Here is a 19504-nt window from a genome sequence, read left to right on the forward strand (position 1 = left end):
ATTGAGAAGTTTTACTGTATATTATTTACATACCATGCAGAAGATGGTTTACACCATCTAATTTAAAAAGACATGACACATGACGTAATTCTAAAGACCAATCCCATAGAGCATTGATAAAAATTGATGCCAACTTCTTGGTGTATTATATGTGTGTGTGTGTGTTAGTGTGTGATTGTATGTGTGTTTATATACATTATGTAATATACTAATATAATGTAATAATCCAATTGTATATTTTATTGAAAAATTTGCATGAAGAGTAAAAGTAGATATGCTCAAAAAAGTTACAATAAATTAATTACGATTAAACATTAGATCAGTATGCTTGACACTAATACGTACTTACCCCTTCTGTGCACATTTTGTTATTTCCTGTGACAATCTCTTCATTATAGAGCCACCTTTCTGTTCTTGAGATAGTACTTGAAGCAAAACCTGACTATATACATATGTGTGTTGACCATGGCACACCATTTTCTGTTGAAGGAAAATTACAGTGCAAATTATTTTCTGACAAACAAACATCACACACAAACATATGTAATTATTTTTTTAATTTACTACTATTTTGGATGGTCTATTTTCTTCCTTCTTAACAGCTGACCAAATAATTCTTGTCTTTCCAATCTGTTAGTCCTGTAGTTTCGAAGCTATCATTGTAATACACACCAAAGATTATATATGTGGCTCAAGACTCTATACATAGTTAAGACAGACAAGGAAACTTTGGATTCCGAACTTAAATTTAATAGTGCAGTATACTGTAATTTACAGTTTATATGATATTGTAAAATGCTTCCTTAAAAAAAAAACATGTTTTTTATTCCCTACCAATTACAGTCAACTCTCGATACAACGACCTTTCACAGTTCCCGAGAAAAGGGTCGTTATTTCGAAGGGGTCGTTATTGGAATTTGCACCAATTTTCAGCTTAAACGGAGCTCAAACGGACACAAAATTCATAGGAGAAGATAACACCATTTATCCCAGTAGTTATACAACCTGTTATGCACACGATGCGTGTTGTTTTTTTGTTCTGATTTGTTTGTAAATTTTTTTCTGATTCAGCTGTGTAAAATATATCGTTAAAAAGTCACGTTTTCTTTGCTTCAACCAACTTCATCTTCATCCCCCTCCCCCATTCCAGGGAGCAGTCCAAACTCTTCCTCGACTTGCATTGTAATCCAGCCTGAAAAAGGAAACACGTGTGACGGTCCTGTGGATCCGCACAATATAATTATATGTTTATTGAAATAATTTATTTCATATTATACAAATCACTTTACATCAACAGTTAGAAAAATGTATAATAACTACTTTGAACAACGTTAATTTTTTTTTATGTTATTTATTGTGATATATGCTGTATAAACAAGATATTTGGAATTCTAACGTTGCTATAGCAATGAGAATCAATAGTTATTATGTGGTAATGTTTGTGACACAATGGAAATATAGGTAATAGTGAACTGCATATTGTTCAGTTATTTCACTAATATATAGACCCATAGAAGTTGAATCTTCACCTTCGCTTTTTAGTTCGAAATATTTAAGAACGAATTGTAATTGTGCAAATGATTGACCAGTGATCGTCACAGTATAATTGGTGGTCCAGTATTGTGGAAAGTTACCAGCAAGGTTGGTAGATTGTGAAAATTGTGGCCATTGGTATCATCTACAATGTTTGGGCTTGTCCAATAAGCATTGGGAGTTATATCAGTTAAATGAAAATTATTTCTGTAAAGATTGTGATCCATCAGTATTGAAGCTTTCTTGCAATGAAAACGAAGTCAGGAAAATGTTCAAGAAATTAGCATTCGTCCTTCTGTGCTGGCCGAGATGTCAATGGGGCAAAGTAATGTTCTTTTTCAAATTTTTTGATCTGCTTGCAGTTAAGGAAAATCAGGGAGTCACAACAGGTGGAATTTACAAAAATTATGGAAACTCAAGAATCCCAACAGCTTGAGTTTACAAAAATGAGAGAAACTCAAGAGTCCCAACAGCTTGAGTTTACAAAAATGAGGGAAACTCAAGTCTCAACAGCTTGAGTTTACAAAAATCAGGGAAACCCAAGAGCTAGAATTTACAAAACTAAGTGAATCTCAACAGGAAATTCAAAATTCACAGCAACTACTCAACCTTGACTTCCACGAATTGAGTGCATCGTTACAGAAGGATTTAGCTGAAGTTGCAGAATCCTGCAAATTAGCAACACGTTTATTACATCAGGAAATGGAAAGGGAAGTGCAAGGACTAACAGAGAAAATCGAGGAAGTCAACACTACTTGTACAGAGAATTCTACTAAACTTGCTGGATTGAATGATCAAATTACAGAATGTCAGAGCAATGTTTCAGGGTTGTCTTGGCAAGTTCAAAGACTTGAAGTCGTCGTGAACAAGGACGAAATAACAAAGGGCATGGAGGCTTGTGAGGAAAAAATTAATAAATTAACATCTAATATTTCGACTAACGTTGAATCAAGTAATCCTGTACATGTTTATAGCTCTCATGTGAATGGTAACTGTCAACCTGGTATTCCTACACAAAACCTAACATCTCTTAAATCATCTGATTCTTCAGCGTGTAATGTTTCTGATGACGAACACAATCGCATTCCTTCATAAAGTCACAAACGTTCTGGAAATAATCGCATGAGAGCTAGTAATACTAACAAGTTATGTCAATCAACCTGTTCTTTATATTCTGATGGTTCTGGGCAGGAAAGAAAGAGGCAAGTAAACCAAAAGTCAGCAAACCCGCAGAATCATCCATGTGATTATCCTGATAATTGTCTGCGTTCGCTTACTCAAGAACCTCGACGATTGGTAAGATTGAATGAACTTACCGTGCTTTCCAAATATTGTGGAGATCCTGAAAAATCAAGCCCACGCAAGTTTATTAAAACTTTAACGTCATACTTAGACTTACTGGAAGTTCCTGGCATGCAAAGGCTTGAATGTATCACCAATTGTTTCCAAGGCCCTGCAGAAGGTTGGTGTAATACTCATGTCGATTCGTTCACATCGTACAAACAGTTTGTTGACGAATTTCTGAATCACTACACGTCTTATTCATTAACTCAGGCTCAATTGTCTGAACTTAGAAGCCGTAAATATGATCCTAAGTCGACGAGTAGTATGGAAGTTTTTGCTATTCGAACGCATTCAGCATACTATAATTTAGTTGATCGTCTGAATGATGCAGAAGCTATTGATATTTTAATCAATCAGTTGCCCACATCTATTGCACAAACTATATTAGCTGCTAGATTGGATAAAATGGATGATGTAATTGCGTTACTAAAGAGGTTGGATTTAGTGAATTCAAGATCGAACAAGTGTCTTAATGTTCATGATAATGTAAATGAAAAACAATTCCGACATGGTGGGAATAATTCTAAAAGTTTTACCGACAATAATAGTGCAAGGGCAAAACTTAGAGTTCAAGGTGTTGCTAAACATTCATCGTTTGTGAATGGTGATCAATCTAATGAAAATGAATGTTCAAGACGTTATGTTGTAAGACCTAATAATAGTGTTCATTTTGTTTCTTTTAGCAATGAAAATAAAAGAATTAAGATTCCACGTACAGATTTTCCATCTGTTGCTGAAAACCAACGATCAAACTTCAGCCAGAAGATGATGATATTTAATAGAAATAATAATTTTGGGAAACCTAACCTAACTAATATACCATATAACCGTTATAGATGTAATGGTACAGGAACTCAAAATTTCCGGCAAAATATAAGTCCACAAAGCTGTCGGTACTTCAACAATAATGGTAGATTTATGGGCAACAGTTTCAATGCCAGAAAGCAGCAACAACAACAGCAATTTACACTGCATCCTAACTCTCAGTTCTTTGACGATAATTTCCACTCATGTTGAACATGCCATGTATGTGCCAATTGCGGATATTCGTCGTCTCAGTTGTTAATGGGAAACAATTGCAATGCAACTACAGTGTCAAATAATCAATTAAATGAAAATGCTCCATCTTTCGATCCAAGAGAAACTTCTTGTAAACAGTTTATTTCTTCTGCTCCTGAAGAAATATTAAACGAACGTCACGGGTGAACATGGACCAGTTTGATCGCACTAATGTAAAGCAGAGTCCGTCTAAAGCATATCATATTGATAATATAGGCACAACTTGTCAGTATACTGTACTAGGTAATTCCATTTTGTCTGAAGTTGATCATTGTTATCCGCTTTCAATATATTCCAACTAGATTGGTACGAAGAGGAACCTACTTGGACTTTAAATGATACTGGCATACCTATACTCCTATTACTGATCAACCTCTGATCACAGGAACAGTTTGTGGTATTACCATACCATGTGTCATCGACAGTGGAAGTGGGTGTAATTTGGTCAGGTTATGAATTATGGTGCAGCATAAAATTTATTATTCCGAATGCCAAATTGATTGCAGTGGATCAACTTAAGTTATTGCAGTTTGTAGAACAATCTCTCAAACTGCAGTGTTTTGATTTCACGTTATATCATGTCCCAGGAGTTTTGAATCGTATTGCTGATACGTTGAGCAGATTTCCGCCTTGTACGAGTTATTCCACACTTGATGATAAATTGTATATCAATCAACTAATCTTGGAAGATTCACAAGATGATACTTCCTCTATTTGGTTAAAAGCTCAACGAGCAGATGAGAATAATATAACTTCTCACTTAGAAGATAGTACAATTGATAATGTCTTTTCAATGCACTTTATTCTATTCAATTTGTATATTGAACCATTCCTTGTCAAGGAAATTAAGGACAATAAAGCAATTCTTTACACAATGAACCAGCAATATTATGACAAGTTGAACTTTTCAATTCTTCGAGTGTTGTTTAAGGCCGTACTAAAGGCACTTTTGTGGTAATTTTTCAATAACAGATGGCAGCACCGTTTGCCATGGCAACAGAGGGCCATGTTGCCAGATCTCCGCGTAATCAAGGTAGATACATACAGGTTGGTCGATTAGGGTACTCCTTGATAAGATATGACGTCACGTTGGTTAGCAGATTTTATTGAAAAATCTAAGTAGATGTGGAGCAACGTAATTGTTTATCATGAGATTTTAGTTGTATGTTCTTATTGAAAAAAAAATAATACAATTTATCAGCAATGCAAGATAGTAATAGTCGTAATAGTAATATAAAATCCCTTGTAATGTATTATGTATTTCTTTTAATATTTCGAAAGCAGAAGAGAACATACAAAGACAGCTGTAGTTAATTCAAACAAGAAATGCATAAAGTAAGAAGAGTAATTGAAATAATTGAAAACATTTTGCAATTACATTTGAAGCGAATGCTGCATTGACTGTAGAATTCACTTTATATGACAGTACTTGAACATATTTATATCTTTTATCGGTGACGTTAGCAGAATTTCAGTTAACATCTTGTAAATATTTATAAATATTAGAGCTCTGTAACGATCCTCAATTTTTTATCCTTCAAGTGAATAAACATGTAATTCTGCACCCTTATTTTTACTGAGTTTTAATATCGCGATTTTGAAAGAAAAATGTCAGAAGAATCCTGGATACACAATAGAAGACATATTTGTTATTTTTATAATAGTTCAATATTAAATACAGTTTTGTAGCGCATCTAATTTATTTGCATGTCATGTCACCACACAATGTCCTGTTTCATAGTTCTTTACGGATTTGGTCTATTCTGGTTTTCAGTTCTGCAGCTGATGTAGAATCTTTGGAAGTATCAGTAACATTTTCAAGTAACAGTAATTGTAACTCAGTTATTTTTCCACCTAACTAGTAAGTTGTACAATTACTTTACTGCATGGAAAGAAATATTAACTTGAACCAAATGTTCTCCTCAAAGAATGGGTAAATTGACGATAAAGCCGTCCCCCGTGGCGGAGTGGTTAGCACATCGCGTTACGACGCCAGGGGTCCCGGGTTCGAATACTGGCCTGGGCATGGATGTTCGTGAGTGTCCATTCATCAATTTCATCATATCCACTCATCTCCATCATCGTAAACTAGCCAAAAGTGACACACAAAAAGTGAAGTAAAATAAAGCAAATCAATCAATCAATCAATTCATGATTATTAAAATCTCGAGACCATGAGGACAATTTTGTATTTTTTTCGTCAAGAGCTAGGATGTATCCCAAGTTTATTTGTATTAGAACACTTACCATATAAGACTACATACATAATCTCCAACAATCCTCATGGACAGTAATTTTATAGTTCAACAAAAATTCTAAAAAAGATTTGGTTTGCTCAACAAAATGAAATGAAATGTCAATCGTCATTGCTTTGTAACAGAAGTTTACTGTGAATTTTATTGCGTCAATGTTTGTACATGAAATGTAAGAAATAAGTTATAATTTCATGAAACTTAATGCTTAGCATTTAGTGGTCATCGGTGGTGAAAAGGACATCGCGCTTGCAACTCATGATCCGAACAACATCTTACGAGATGAAACAAATCTAGAGCAAAGTAACTGTAATAATAACTATGTCAAGTACTTTCTCAAGAACAGTAATAACAGTAATTATATGCGAATTACTTTCTCAAGTGATTAACTCGGAGTTACTTTTAAGGAGTAACTATTTAAACACTGCTGATATATCATCGAGTTCAGGAACATATTAGTATGAATTGCGAGGGAAGTTGAGCCTCCACCTTGGCAAAGTGGTAACGTAATCGCCTTGCAATACACTAGTCCCAGGTTCGATAGACGGTGAGTGTACAGTGATCGTCAAATAAAAATGGGACAACTAGATCCTGAAAGTCTCCCTTCTCTGCAGTGCGTCTTGTGTGTTGTTTAAATCTACGGCGATGAGTGAATTGTAATAGCAAATTTTCAATGGCAAGTTCTGTCACTGCATTTGAGTTAGGCAACACACATTGCAAGGATGCAGATATTTCAGAATATAGGTGTCCATTTTTATTGCCGGTGACTGGATATAGTGGTTTGGATCCCACTTTAAACTGTAGGTCCAGTCCCAATTAGCCTTTCTGTGTATAAAGAAGATTTAAAAAACGTATTTCGAGGGAAGATACAATACAGTAATAAATACCATTAGAATAGAAGTGCAATAGCTTACAAAATAATTGTTTACAGGGACTATTAAAACTACATTTTCGGGATATATAAAATCATATTTACGTTCTCTGAGAGCAGTGTTGGCGATTGGGTTCCAAAACTGGGAGAGGGAAGGGACACTTTAATTTCCATTGGAAGATGAGGTTTTGTATAGTATTGGGGTAAAAGTTGGGTCCATCTGCCCCTCCCCCTAATTGCCGCCACTCTCTGAGAGATATGCTTTTTGCAAATCATCATCGTATTCAGGAAGAAATTTATTTCCTTAGGATTTTTGAAAATACCTCTAAAAATTTAAACTTGCAAGAATATCAATGAATGCGTACCAATGCTGGACAGACAAGACAAGAAAGTCACACCCCTGGCACTGTTTTTTTCCTCCTGATTCCCCTAATATACAATTTACAATTGATGACCACTTGCTATCAGATATTATTAAGGCTTGAAACATAATTTCTTGAGCATATTTTGGACTCTTGATTTCTAGTAAATCATCACCATTCAATCAAGTGTCTAAGCTAGCAAGCAAAAATGTATGTACTCTTCCATGTAAAGTTCAAACAGTCCAGTTTGTTGATTTACAGTATATTCCGTAGAAGCTTATACACCAACTGCCATGGTACGCAACTGCCATTGTCGATCAAACCTATTGTCCTTTTGTACAAATTTCAATAATGCTCTTTACTATTGGTAGAAGACACTTCGATTAGTTTCTCAAATGCTCATCTGCAAAAGGAACAAATAAAAATAGTTTTAATATCGTATATGAGACTATGAACTTACAAAACATGTTTAAAAATATTGATATTACATTGTTACAACCTTAGACAAGTTGAGTTAATAATGGAACTTACAGATGTTGAGTAAATGGATTTGAAAATAATAGATCCAATTGGCACTATAATGCTTAACGATATCGTCCTGTTATTAAAGGGCAGTTTGGTTCACGATATGAGCTCACTTCAATGATCTAACTTTATAATGAATGTTAAATATGATGAGTCTAAAACAGAAATTGGCAAAATAATTGTTAGAAATGTTTTCATAGTAGAGTGATGATTGCAACGCTATATGGGGTGAAGTTCCTCCAGGCTCGAATCCTGGTTTAATGTATGTATTTAATCATTATCTTTGTTCAAATCATCCATTTTATCAAATCATTATTCATCATCATTGTTCCAAGGAGCAGAAGTTGGAGGTAAAATAACAGAAATACATTATGAAATGGAAATTCAGTTCCTACTATATTTTTATTTGAATTATTATAGTAGACCAGCCAAGAAGCAAAAAAGCTTAAAAAAACTTTTATCTGCATGGAATGTTAATAATAGGCATCCATGCAAAATCAATCAGTCATAGGTCTGAGAGAAAAACTAGTCAAGCTTCAAACTCACTGGTATTTGAAGTAAACTCGTATTTAGTACAAACGGTTACTGAAATCCAATCTGATATTGAACCAAATATACGTAGCATAATCAGGACAAATTATGATTTCTATGAAGCTCTGTGTCATTCCCAATTAAATTATTGCCCTTGTACTTGCAAGTATGGGAACATTTATCTATACCGGTAATCATTTTGAAATTCTCAGTAAACATACAGACTTGTGTTCGATAGACGGTAAGATTTTAGTCTCATAACTGTTAGGGTGTACTTTTACACTTTAAATATATACAGCATCAATTTATTGGACGAAACGCACTCTTATTATGAGCCGTCCTAATTTATAAAAGGACAAGAAAACAGAAGAGCTTCATACAGTTTACAAAACCGGTTTTCTGACGTGTTTCTGTAAAGGAAGATAACAGAACTGTGTCCGAAACTTGCAACATTCAGGGATCTCACATTACATCTATTCGAATCAAACCTAACTTATCCTGACCTACTTAATACATATGAATATTTGCGAGCTGCTTCAAAAATAAAAAGAGAAAAACTCTTGTAGAAAATAGGCCAACAAGTACTCGTTTCAACCATGTACAAGGGCAAAGTAAAAAACATTCAAACAAGCTACTGATTTGTAATAAACATTCCGATGTTGTACATGTAAATAACACGAGTTTCGTAGGTTTGGAAATTAACTTACAGGAATGAAAATAGAGCATTTTATGCAATATTGATTTAATGATATCAGATATAATCTATATTAAGCTACGTATATTTTATGCTATAGTAATGATCTCAAAACGGTAGTTATTAGGATTATGCCTAACGTATATATAACATTCTATTCTGATTTTACATTTGCAAAGAATTATGAACTTCGTTTGGTAGATAAAAAAGTCATGCAGTGTCAAGCGATATTCTCACCGATATTACATCAGAAGATATTTCTTCAACATGTAAATAAATTATACATTTTGCCTATATTTCAAACATTTTGCCTTTGATGGATAATAATAAGCAACAAGCAATTAAATATTAAGACTTACCTTCGAACTTGTTCAGCTTTATAACATCCTCCGTGGAATATTTGTTCCCTTGTTCTCGTATCTGTACGGAATTCGATATCCTCTGGTAGCTTGGTTTGATTTACACTCTTTTAAGAACTTGCATTGATCATATCGTTAGACAACACGGAATGAAATATTGGCAACAGTGTATGCTAAATGTGCACCACGGAGTATATTGCGACGAAACGCCACTTCAAAAGTTTTAATGATAAGCACTATTCTCTGAAGGTACGAAATGTTTTCATTTTTTCACATAGTATTTAAGATGCTTGCGGGAAGAACATGTGATCTTTGTTTCACCACGAAATCTTCCATACTAGTCATAAAAGAAAGAAAATGCACGGGTATTAACAAAACTACCACTTCAGCGCCATCTGTACGCAGCAGTTTGAACATGACGGAGACCTTATAGTTTCTGTTATTTACTTAAATCCCTTCAATCGTAACAAAATTATAAGGTTCACATGTTCTAGTGAATAAAACAATCTTTTATATCAGAAAATTTCTTCCTTACCGAATCTATATTAGTTGTACGGTTACCCTTAGAAATTTGGGTCTATGATTTAGCATGGCTTTAGAACCCCCTTAACTGTTCAAAAAGAATGAGGAATCAACTCTTGTCTAAGAATTAAATTTATGAGAGTAGATACTGGGAAAGAAAAACTTTGTTTATTATCTTGTACAATTAACGTTGTATTATGTTCTGATTTGTTATTACTGTTAGGCACAAATCTGTTTATGTACACGTTGTTGTCGAATGTCAGATAATATTGTGCATTTATAACTTTGTTTGACTTATGTTCATAAACATCTGAATGATTTGTAAATGAAAACTCCTCCTTGGTGTTTTGTAGTTTTTATTTTCCTGGAGGAGGGGAATGTTGTGACGGTTCTGTGGATCTGCACAATACAATTATATGTTTATTGAAATTATTAATTTCATATTATACAAATCACTTTATATTAACAGTTAGAAAAAATGTATAATAACTACTTTGTACAACATTACTTATGTTTTATGTTATTTATTGTGCTATACATTGTATAAACGAGACATTTGGAATTCTAACGTTGCTATAGCAATGAGAATCAATAGTTATTAAGTGGTAATGTTTGTGACAAAATGGAAATATAGGTAATAGTGAACTGCATATTGCTCAGTTATTTCACTAATATATAGACCCATAGAAGTTCTATCTTCACCTTCGCTTTTTAGTTCGAAATATTTATGAACGAATTGTAATCGTGCAAATGATTGAACAGTGATCGTCACAGACGCAACTTGCGACCTGTTTGCACCCAATGCGTATTCTAGGACACATTAAACAGCATCGCACTTGATAATCATTCGGGTTTGGAATTTGATTTCACTTTAAACTGTACATTTAGTCCCGATTAGCCCATCAGCATAAAATGAACTCAAAACAAACATTATGAAACCTGCGCATTTTCAGATATCAAAATGGGAGATTGTTATTTACTCTCATGTTAATTGACAATTTAATGTTGGATTTAGGAGTATTTCGATGTCAAACACCTGCTCCTCCAAAGGTTTTCCCCTTGAATAATGTTTTTTTTATAATCAGTCCATTCCTACTTTAAGCATCTTTTTTTTTTCACGCGAATGGTTCTGAAGAAAAGCAACGATATGTTTTACCTACATCACAAACTGTTGCATTGTGGGATCCAGCAGCCATGATTGAGGCCAGTTCTTGTAAACATACGGAATTCAAGTGGGCAGCGGGGAGATTTGAACCTTGTTTACGATGGTACAGTACATTGTGCAGTATTCAGTTGTTTAACAGAAACTCAAGTTTATCTTCTAATTTTCCGAGAAAGAACAGAAAGTGTGGTTCACGGCACACAACTTGATAATAATTGTTGATCAGAAGATGCCCCACCGCGTCTGGTTGGCGAGAATAAATCGTGCCAACATTAAAGAAGAAAGCAAACATTACAGTGTGTGCAGTGAACATTTCCTCTCAGGTAAGTTCATGTGTCACATTTCTCTGTGACTTTGAGTTAGTACAAAGTGTGTTTAATCATACTTGCAATAGTGTTTCCTTGTCTTTTGATAGAAAGGTGATGGTACTTCCGAATTTCCGATAAGTTTGACGATAAAAATGATAACATTCAAAGTTAAATTCATCTTGATAATTGTAAGTTTGTACTTAATTATTTATATTTCTTTTGTTGACACAAACTGTTAATTGTTACCTGATCCACGAGAAAAGGTACTGGTAGTAGCCTTTGCGTACTGTCAGAAAAATGCACTGCTTGGTTAATACATATTAAGAGATATATCAAAGTATCCCAAATTGATTGATTGGTTTGGTTTATTTTAATTCGCTTTTCTGCCAGTTTTGGCTAATCGTGAAAACGAGGCTAAGTGATGATATGAAATTGATAAAGGAGCACTCACAAAGAACACGCACAGGCCTGGATTTGAACCTGGGATCTCTGGCACCGTAGCACATTGTGTTAACCACTCTGCCACGGAGGCCAGTATATCTCAAATTGTTAAAGCAAGGGGTGAAATTATTGTTTTCGAGCAAATCAACATTTTAAATTACAGCGCTTGAACAAATGTTAAGAGGAAACAGTGACGATAATGGCAGAGCCTTCGCGTTTACAGTTAATCTGTACTGGATGTAAATATTTCAAATCCTAACCACTAATAATTACGAAAACAAATTGATTCCAGGTAGCTGGGTATAGTAAATAAACACACATGAACTACAGTTGGCCCAAGGTTTAAGCCCCTTTTCATTCCGTTATCATCCAGTTTAATCCATGGGCCAGCAAAGATGTTGGTATAATTTGGGGGTACTAATTTTCCTTTACACAACAGTTAATTGGGTGTCTAAGGATACAAAAAAACTATGCTTGCCATCTCAAGGTGGTAGCTAATAGAAATGGCAGCTAATCCAAGATGGCGGATGTTGACATTTGAAAAAATGACTATATCTCTCAAACCAACGGCCCGATCTCAACGAACTTTTTTTTAAATGAAAGCTTAATATATATTCTATATTTAATGTTATCTTTAGTTTTTCAATGGGAGCAACCGTTAAGTAGTTAATCACGGATTAGTAAAAAAAAATTATTTTTTACTATTAATTTTATATTTATCATTATTTTATTAATAATCTAGGAATCTAAGAAGAAAATGTTCCCAACAAACATTGTAGCGTAAACGCTTATCTTTAATTTGACATATTACACTTGTTGGTTTTCGTTTTAGAATTCATATAAATCAAATGAATTATGTAGTGTGGGCTTCGAATTCTTCTACCAGCATGTGTGCGTAGTCCTATTTAATTACACGTATTGTAACTGGTATTCACTATTGAATAGCATATTATTGTTATATACATGCAATAACATTTAATAATAATCATAATAATTTATATTAGTATTATAATAATAATAATAATTGCTTTTGTTGTAATTTTCATAGCCATTAATTTTGTTTAATTGTTACCGATGTTCATGGAAGAATGTTATTGATCGATTGAAATTAAAATTTTGTATACGTCAGCACTTAGGCTATTTTCACCCGTCATATTATATGAGGCAAAGTCTCTTACAATGTATAAAAAATCACCACGTGTGTCTCTAAAATCTCCTCACCCAGGGTAAAAACCGAGGCATGACTGGAGCACTAAGCACATATATTCCTATGAGCAATACACACAACCGTACAAAGGTAGCTTCCCAGATGGCTTAGTGTAACGTCGTCGCCTTGTGGTCAAGGGGACCCAGGTTCGATATCCTGTGGAGGCACAAGTGGTTCGGATCCCACTTTAAACTGTAGGTCCGCTCCGGATTTTCCTATCTGTGCATAAAGTGTACTTGAAAAGAAAATCTCAAATCAAACAACACTACAAAGGATTGTGCTGGCCGTAGGTTCAGACGCCAGAGCCTCGTTGGTCTCCAAGACTGCAGTTGCTGAGGTGAAGTATGTGGAAATGAGGTTAACATTTGGGAGTGTTCAGAAGAACATCATAACATACATGTATACTTGTTATTAGTTATTACAGCCGAAATGTCTGCTTTCAAGAAAGTAAAAATCTGTAAAAACAGAAGATGGACCACAGAGTTATATTATATGTGGGGGAAATGCATTCACCAAAAGACAATAGACAGTTTTGTACAGTGCTGCCGTGAGCAGAAAGTTTGATTAAGAATAAAGATGCTTGATTTATCGGCTGAAAAATTTCATCGCATGGATCGACCCAATTTTACCAATATCAAGTCCTTAAGAAGACTAGAAGCAGATGCTTCATCCTCCCATTTGTTTTCTGAAAGTCGTCCTTGCTCATCAAAGCATGCTGAGAAACGCATGAAACGGACACTCACAGATGAACACATCGTATACATCAAGAATTGTGTTTTGTGTGACAAAGAAAGGAAATTCAGCAGAATATTAAGATCAAGGTAAACACTTGCTCAAGTTTCTGAGCTTCGGATTGATAAGAAATTACGTGGGACTGTAATTGAGATGAGAGAGGAAAAATCATCGTAATCAAATCACGGAAGATCTTCGCTGCAGATACATGTTATCATGAATCTTATTACTTTGCCTACACCAAATTCAGATCAGATAAACCTGGAAATATTGGTGGAAGTAGTTAAGCAAGAAAATCAGCATGTAAAACCTATTGTATATATTTTATCCGAGAAATTCAAGGGTTGAACCTCAAAGTTACTTCCTTTCAAAACAATTAAGGATGATGATCAAATATAAGAGTCTGCCGAGAAAAGTTTCCGTTATAGCTTGTACCAAGAATTTGGTTCCTTAGGATTTGCTACTTGTAAATTATCTGAGGACGTAAATCATATTAGAAGCAGCTCCTGAAATGGAAAAATGTTAGCTGAGGGGGTGTTTGGTCGAGACTTGGTGTTAGCTGAGGGGATGCTTCTATAGACTGAGGTAACTGGGGAGATGATTTGCGAAAATTTCGCTAGCTTTGGGGACACCATTTCCAAGCATCCCCTCTAACTTTGAGCACTGATTAGAAGAGCACATTTTGGCTAAGGTAGGGGGAACCCTATTCATGGAGCTGCTAAACACATAAAGGAAGATGCAAAAGGTGTAGAAAAACCACATCATCATCTCAACAAGCTTTACATGAATAATGCAGTCATAATTCCCATCAAGATTGCCTGGAACCTTTTAGATAGTTGCAATTTTAAATCACCTAAGCTAGAAATGTAACTACACTAAATTTTCAAAAATAGATACAGCGTTGTGTAAAGAACAATTGCCCACAAATTTTTCAAATCATGTAATCTTGCATACATGAAACTGATATTGCAATACTTTCTCCGGATAACTGTAGTACTATACCTTTGTGGCAAGTTGAAGACATTTTTGGTAATAATTATATTGACACGATAGGAAGTGCCAGCCTCACTTAATGTTTCCTTTGTATGGTGTACATTGTCAGACATGAATGCTGCTTGTTTGTCACACGAAAAACAATTCTGTATACGATGTGTTTATCTGTGAGTGTCTGTCTCAAGCATTTTTTAGCATGCTTTTATGAGCAAGGACGAGTTTCAGAAAACAAATGGGAGGATGAAGCATCTGCTTCTAGTCTTCTTAACCTTTCAACATAAAAGCATAAAAGCCCGAGTATACTCGGGTTTTTAATTTCCATGAAAATATAATATCCCGAGTATATTTTATCCATACACATTTTAAAAGGACGATTATACTCGTTTTTCTATGTTTTCCACTAGATAGTGCTGTTGAAGTTGTTGTTTACTTGTTTTTCCAGTAGATGTGGTTAATAGTGCTGTTGAAGTTTTATTTTCTTTGTCTTTCCGGTAGATTTTTCTTTCCTTGATTTTTTAACAAGTTCTATTTGTAATATTTTACTCATTGATAGCACGAGTATACTCGGGATTTTATTTTAGGGGCTTTTCAGACGCATGTATCTCATTGTTGAGTTGTCAACAATCAACATTATTATAACCATTTATCATGTTCTTAATTGATTATTTCAACCGAGTAATAAAAAAATTACATTAAAATCGAAACAATTTTTTTAAAAAAATCTGTATGTTAAGAGGTTAAGGATTTGATATTGGTAAAATTGGATCGATCCATGCGATGAATTTTTTCGATAAATCATGCATCTCTACTCTTATTCTTATCAACTTAATCAAATAATTTGGGTGTCACCATAATAGTGCACATGCATTTATATGATACTAAAAAAAATTTAGTTTGCAGCAGCCTTACAAATACAACTACATACTTCAATTCAATTCATGTTTAGGAAATAAAAGCAGAGCAGTAAACAAACAAGTTCCCAAATATTTAATCTACAGGGTGTCATTTTAATGGCGCCCACGGACCACAGATTCGTATAGAGGACATCAAAACAAACAACTTTTCTCAGTAACATTTTTCTCGTTGGTGCGTCGATTAGACCCTACAGCTGTTCAAAAAAGACCGTTTTGCCGCCTGAATGCTGGCAACCCAACACAACATTTGATCGTATCTGTGACGTCATTTCCTGCTGCGATACAGCGCACGGCAGGATTGCAAGGAACACACAAATTTTGTAAAAAATGACAAACTACCAACCACATTATTAGCTGTAAAACGAAGCGAGAAACGCATCCAGAAGACCGAACATCATAGCCTACCAGCCAGAAGATCAGCAGTCATCTCAGGGGAAGGGGGAAGTGAACCAACGATATGAGAAATGGTAAAAAAAAGTATTCAAAATGAAATGTCATTATCGGATTTTGTCTCAGCCTACATGTCAAATATCAACAACAATAAATTTTATTGGACTTAACAGCTTACATGTGGCTGTTTACGCCCAGCTACAAGTCAAATATTTGCAAATTTCCTTGCAAAGTTGATATCTGCAGGTTTGTGTCCAGATGCCTTGTGGTACTTTTGTGCTGATAACGGAAGTATCAGAGGTTCACGTTGTTACATTACAGCTAAAACACGTACAACCATAGTAACAACGTAATGATGAATCAGTAACGAATATACTGCCTGTTCACAGTTGCAAACTATTACATGTGTATCCGGTGCATAGATAAACACAGTCGTCGGAGAGTTTGTATTACTACTACTTATATCCCTGTATTTTCAACCATTTTTGTCACTTGCCTCATAATGCCCTGAATATACATTATATTTATTATGTGTTGCTTACCTTTGGAATTTTGAGTTCTTTCATTTCTGTTTTGTCATCTGTTCAGTGTGTCAGAGACAACTAGTATCAGAAGAACGAAGTGGATAGACTAAATTGTAGATGCCAACTTGGTAACTAGATTTGAAAATATTTGACATGCAAACTGAGACAAAATTCGATATGACCACTTCCACTTGAATTCTATTTTCTTTCTACCATTTTTCGTATCGTTTGTTTACTTCCTGTTAGGTTACAGAACGTGTTTTCTCATTTTGTTTTATGGTACATAATGTGACTGATAGTAGCTATGTCATTTTTCACAGAATATGCGTGTTCCTGACAACCCTGTAACACATCGCTTCAGGATGGGAAATGACGTCACAAATGCTATCAAATGTTGTGTTGGGTTGCCAGCATTCAGGCAGCAAAACGGGCTTTTTTGAATGACTGTAGTGCCGAAACGACGCACCAACGAGAAAAATGTTACTGTAAAAAGTTGTTTGTTTTGATGTCCTCTATACATTTCCATGCTCCGTGGGCGCCATTAAAATTACACCCTGTATAATTCACATAAAAAAGTCAATGAACTTACAGCACATTCTTGAATGGCACTTTGATCATCAGTATTTTGCAAGAATCCGGCAATGGCTGTTTTAAGAACGCGAGAAAATACTTCTATTTGTTGAGCTGCTGTGGAAATACTAGTTATCTCTCCCTGGAATCCTGCATCAGAAATTAGCTGAAATATAAGGAAGTTTCTATTATGGGGCAAAAGATGTCCATTTATAATTTTCATAACACAATACGTTACTCAAGCAAATTTCATTTTTCACAGCAACACATACGGCTCGATTCGACAACGTACTTTTTCATATCACTTTTTTTTCGTGCAATTATGCAAAATCATATTTGAAATGAAAAATAAACTCTTAAACACAAAAATCTGTAGTGGTATTTGCCAATGCAACACATCTGAGGGGCTGACTATCATGTGAGTTATGCTAAATCCAAAAACAATTATTAATTTTGCAGCAAATTTTGGGAACAAAAAAAAAATATTTCCCAAATTATTTCCCCGCACAGGAATGAACAAAATAAAACTGTAAATATGTAAATGAATCTTAAAACAAACTCTTTTAAACTGGTAGACATGTGCTTATATAAATTTGGTGTAAAAGTAGCTCCAGAAATAAAATGTTTTGACTTGTTTCTCATTAATATTACAGGATTTTTCTTTTTTCACTGTTCCTTGCACAGAATTACCAGGAAATTTTATAAGAGCTTCTTGGAGTCCTCTATCCAAATGTAATTGAACTGGACATCCACAGCTGTGTAAGAGGGCCTCCTAATGGTGTAGTGGTAACATTCTCAGCTTGCAATTGAGGATACTGGGTTCAATACCCAGTGGTGTCAAATTGCATAGCAGTATAGATTCCACTTTAAACTGTAGGTCCAGTCCTGATTAGCCGGTATGTGCAAAAAGTGGTCTTAAAACAGACATTGGCAGCTGTGTAAAATGGCATCTTATCAACTATTATTCTTCCAGAGCCACAAGAAGAAGTAACAGCACACTGCCAAGGTAAACAAGAAGCAACCATTGGCCAGTAACAATGTAGGAGCAATGCTATATTTTCTCAGATACCTGAATTATCTTCTTTAATATGAAGACTAAGAAAACTTATATTCCTCAAATACACACTATGTTGAAGTTAAACAGCATACCTTGATAGTAAAATTTAACATCAGACAGTCTGGATATTCCTCAGCAAGTCTATAAATCAATGACCGCCATGTTCTATGTTCCACCATTTCTGTCAACCAACCAGGAGTCTGAAAAAATTTGAATTAATTAATTACATACAAACATTTTCACATAAAAAAGTTATATTAAAAAAAATCACCCTTTCACCAAAAAATAAAGTATGTACTAATGCAAGTAGTACTATATATCAATGTAATATCTAATCAGAAATTCTTCATATTATATTTCTTTTAATGAAACTGATTTTATAGATGTTACAATTAAAAGAAAGGTTTCTCCATGTCAGTCCTGCTGGTTGGGTGTCTGACTGAGGAGACTTGGACTGAATCTCAGAGCAGGTGATCTGAGGTGGGAATTTTCCCGGCTATGTTTCTGAATAAAGCAGCTTTGGGGCTCACCCAGTCTCTTAGCGGGTATGTGGAAATGGGGGGGGCCTGAGAGGTAAAAGAGGCAACATATACAATGTGGCCAAAAGCAAGAATGTGTAGGGTCCTACCTCCACACACTACAGTGGAACCGCAATTTTATGTTCCTGGATTTTATATTTTTCTCCATTATACATTCAATCTTGACGGTCCCAACATAGCAAAATGTTAACAAATTTTCCTCAATTTTAAAACTTCCTGCATTTTAAGTTTTTGCAGCTTCGTCCCCTGCAAAACTTTAAAAATCGAGGTTCCACTGTATGTACCTTCCTAGCATAGGGCAATGCATTACGGACAGATTACCTTTTTTTATGTCCTGTATTACTAAACCTCTTGAACTATTTACAATATGCATCTCTTGGCCCCAATTACTTAATTTTCCTGTTAACGCTGCTTCATAGTTCATACTGTAGCAATAAAATAATTTTATATAATACTTAAGTTAATCCTTAGTACAACTTCAGAAGTCTACGATGCAAATTTACTTTCATGTGATAATATGTAGCCATTACTTCGTATCACTATTCCCAACTCATTTATAATTAGGTTGGTTGATTGATAAATTGATTTAGTTTTTATTTTACTTCGCGTTTTGTG

The 19504-nt window shown here is 34.7% G+C and overlaps 1 protein-coding gene across 2 annotated transcripts in view; it reads right to left on the reverse strand.

Moving 5' to 3' along the window:
• The window catches only part of TH1 (negative elongation factor complex member TH1), a 66012-nt gene that overhangs the window by 26244 nt on the left and 20264 nt on the right, over window positions 1–19504 (reverse strand). For both annotated transcript variants that reach the window (XM_083122374.1, XM_083122363.1), the window contains exons 6-8: window positions 18443–18550; window positions 17313–17459; window positions 350–480 (exon numbers count right to left, since the gene is read on the reverse strand). In XM_083122374.1, the coding sequence (XP_082978500.1) occupies window positions 350–480; window positions 17313–17459; window positions 18443–18550 (386 nt within the window). The remainder of the gene's footprint in view (window positions 1–349; window positions 481–17312; window positions 17460–18442; window positions 18551–19504) is intronic.

The sequence above is a fragment of the Lepisma saccharinum genome, chromosome 1, assembly GCF_977018435.1.
Source record: "Lepisma saccharinum chromosome 1, izLepSacc3.1, whole genome shotgun sequence".
NCBI lineage: Eukaryota > Metazoa > Arthropoda > Insecta > Zygentoma > Lepismatidae > Lepisma > Lepisma saccharinum.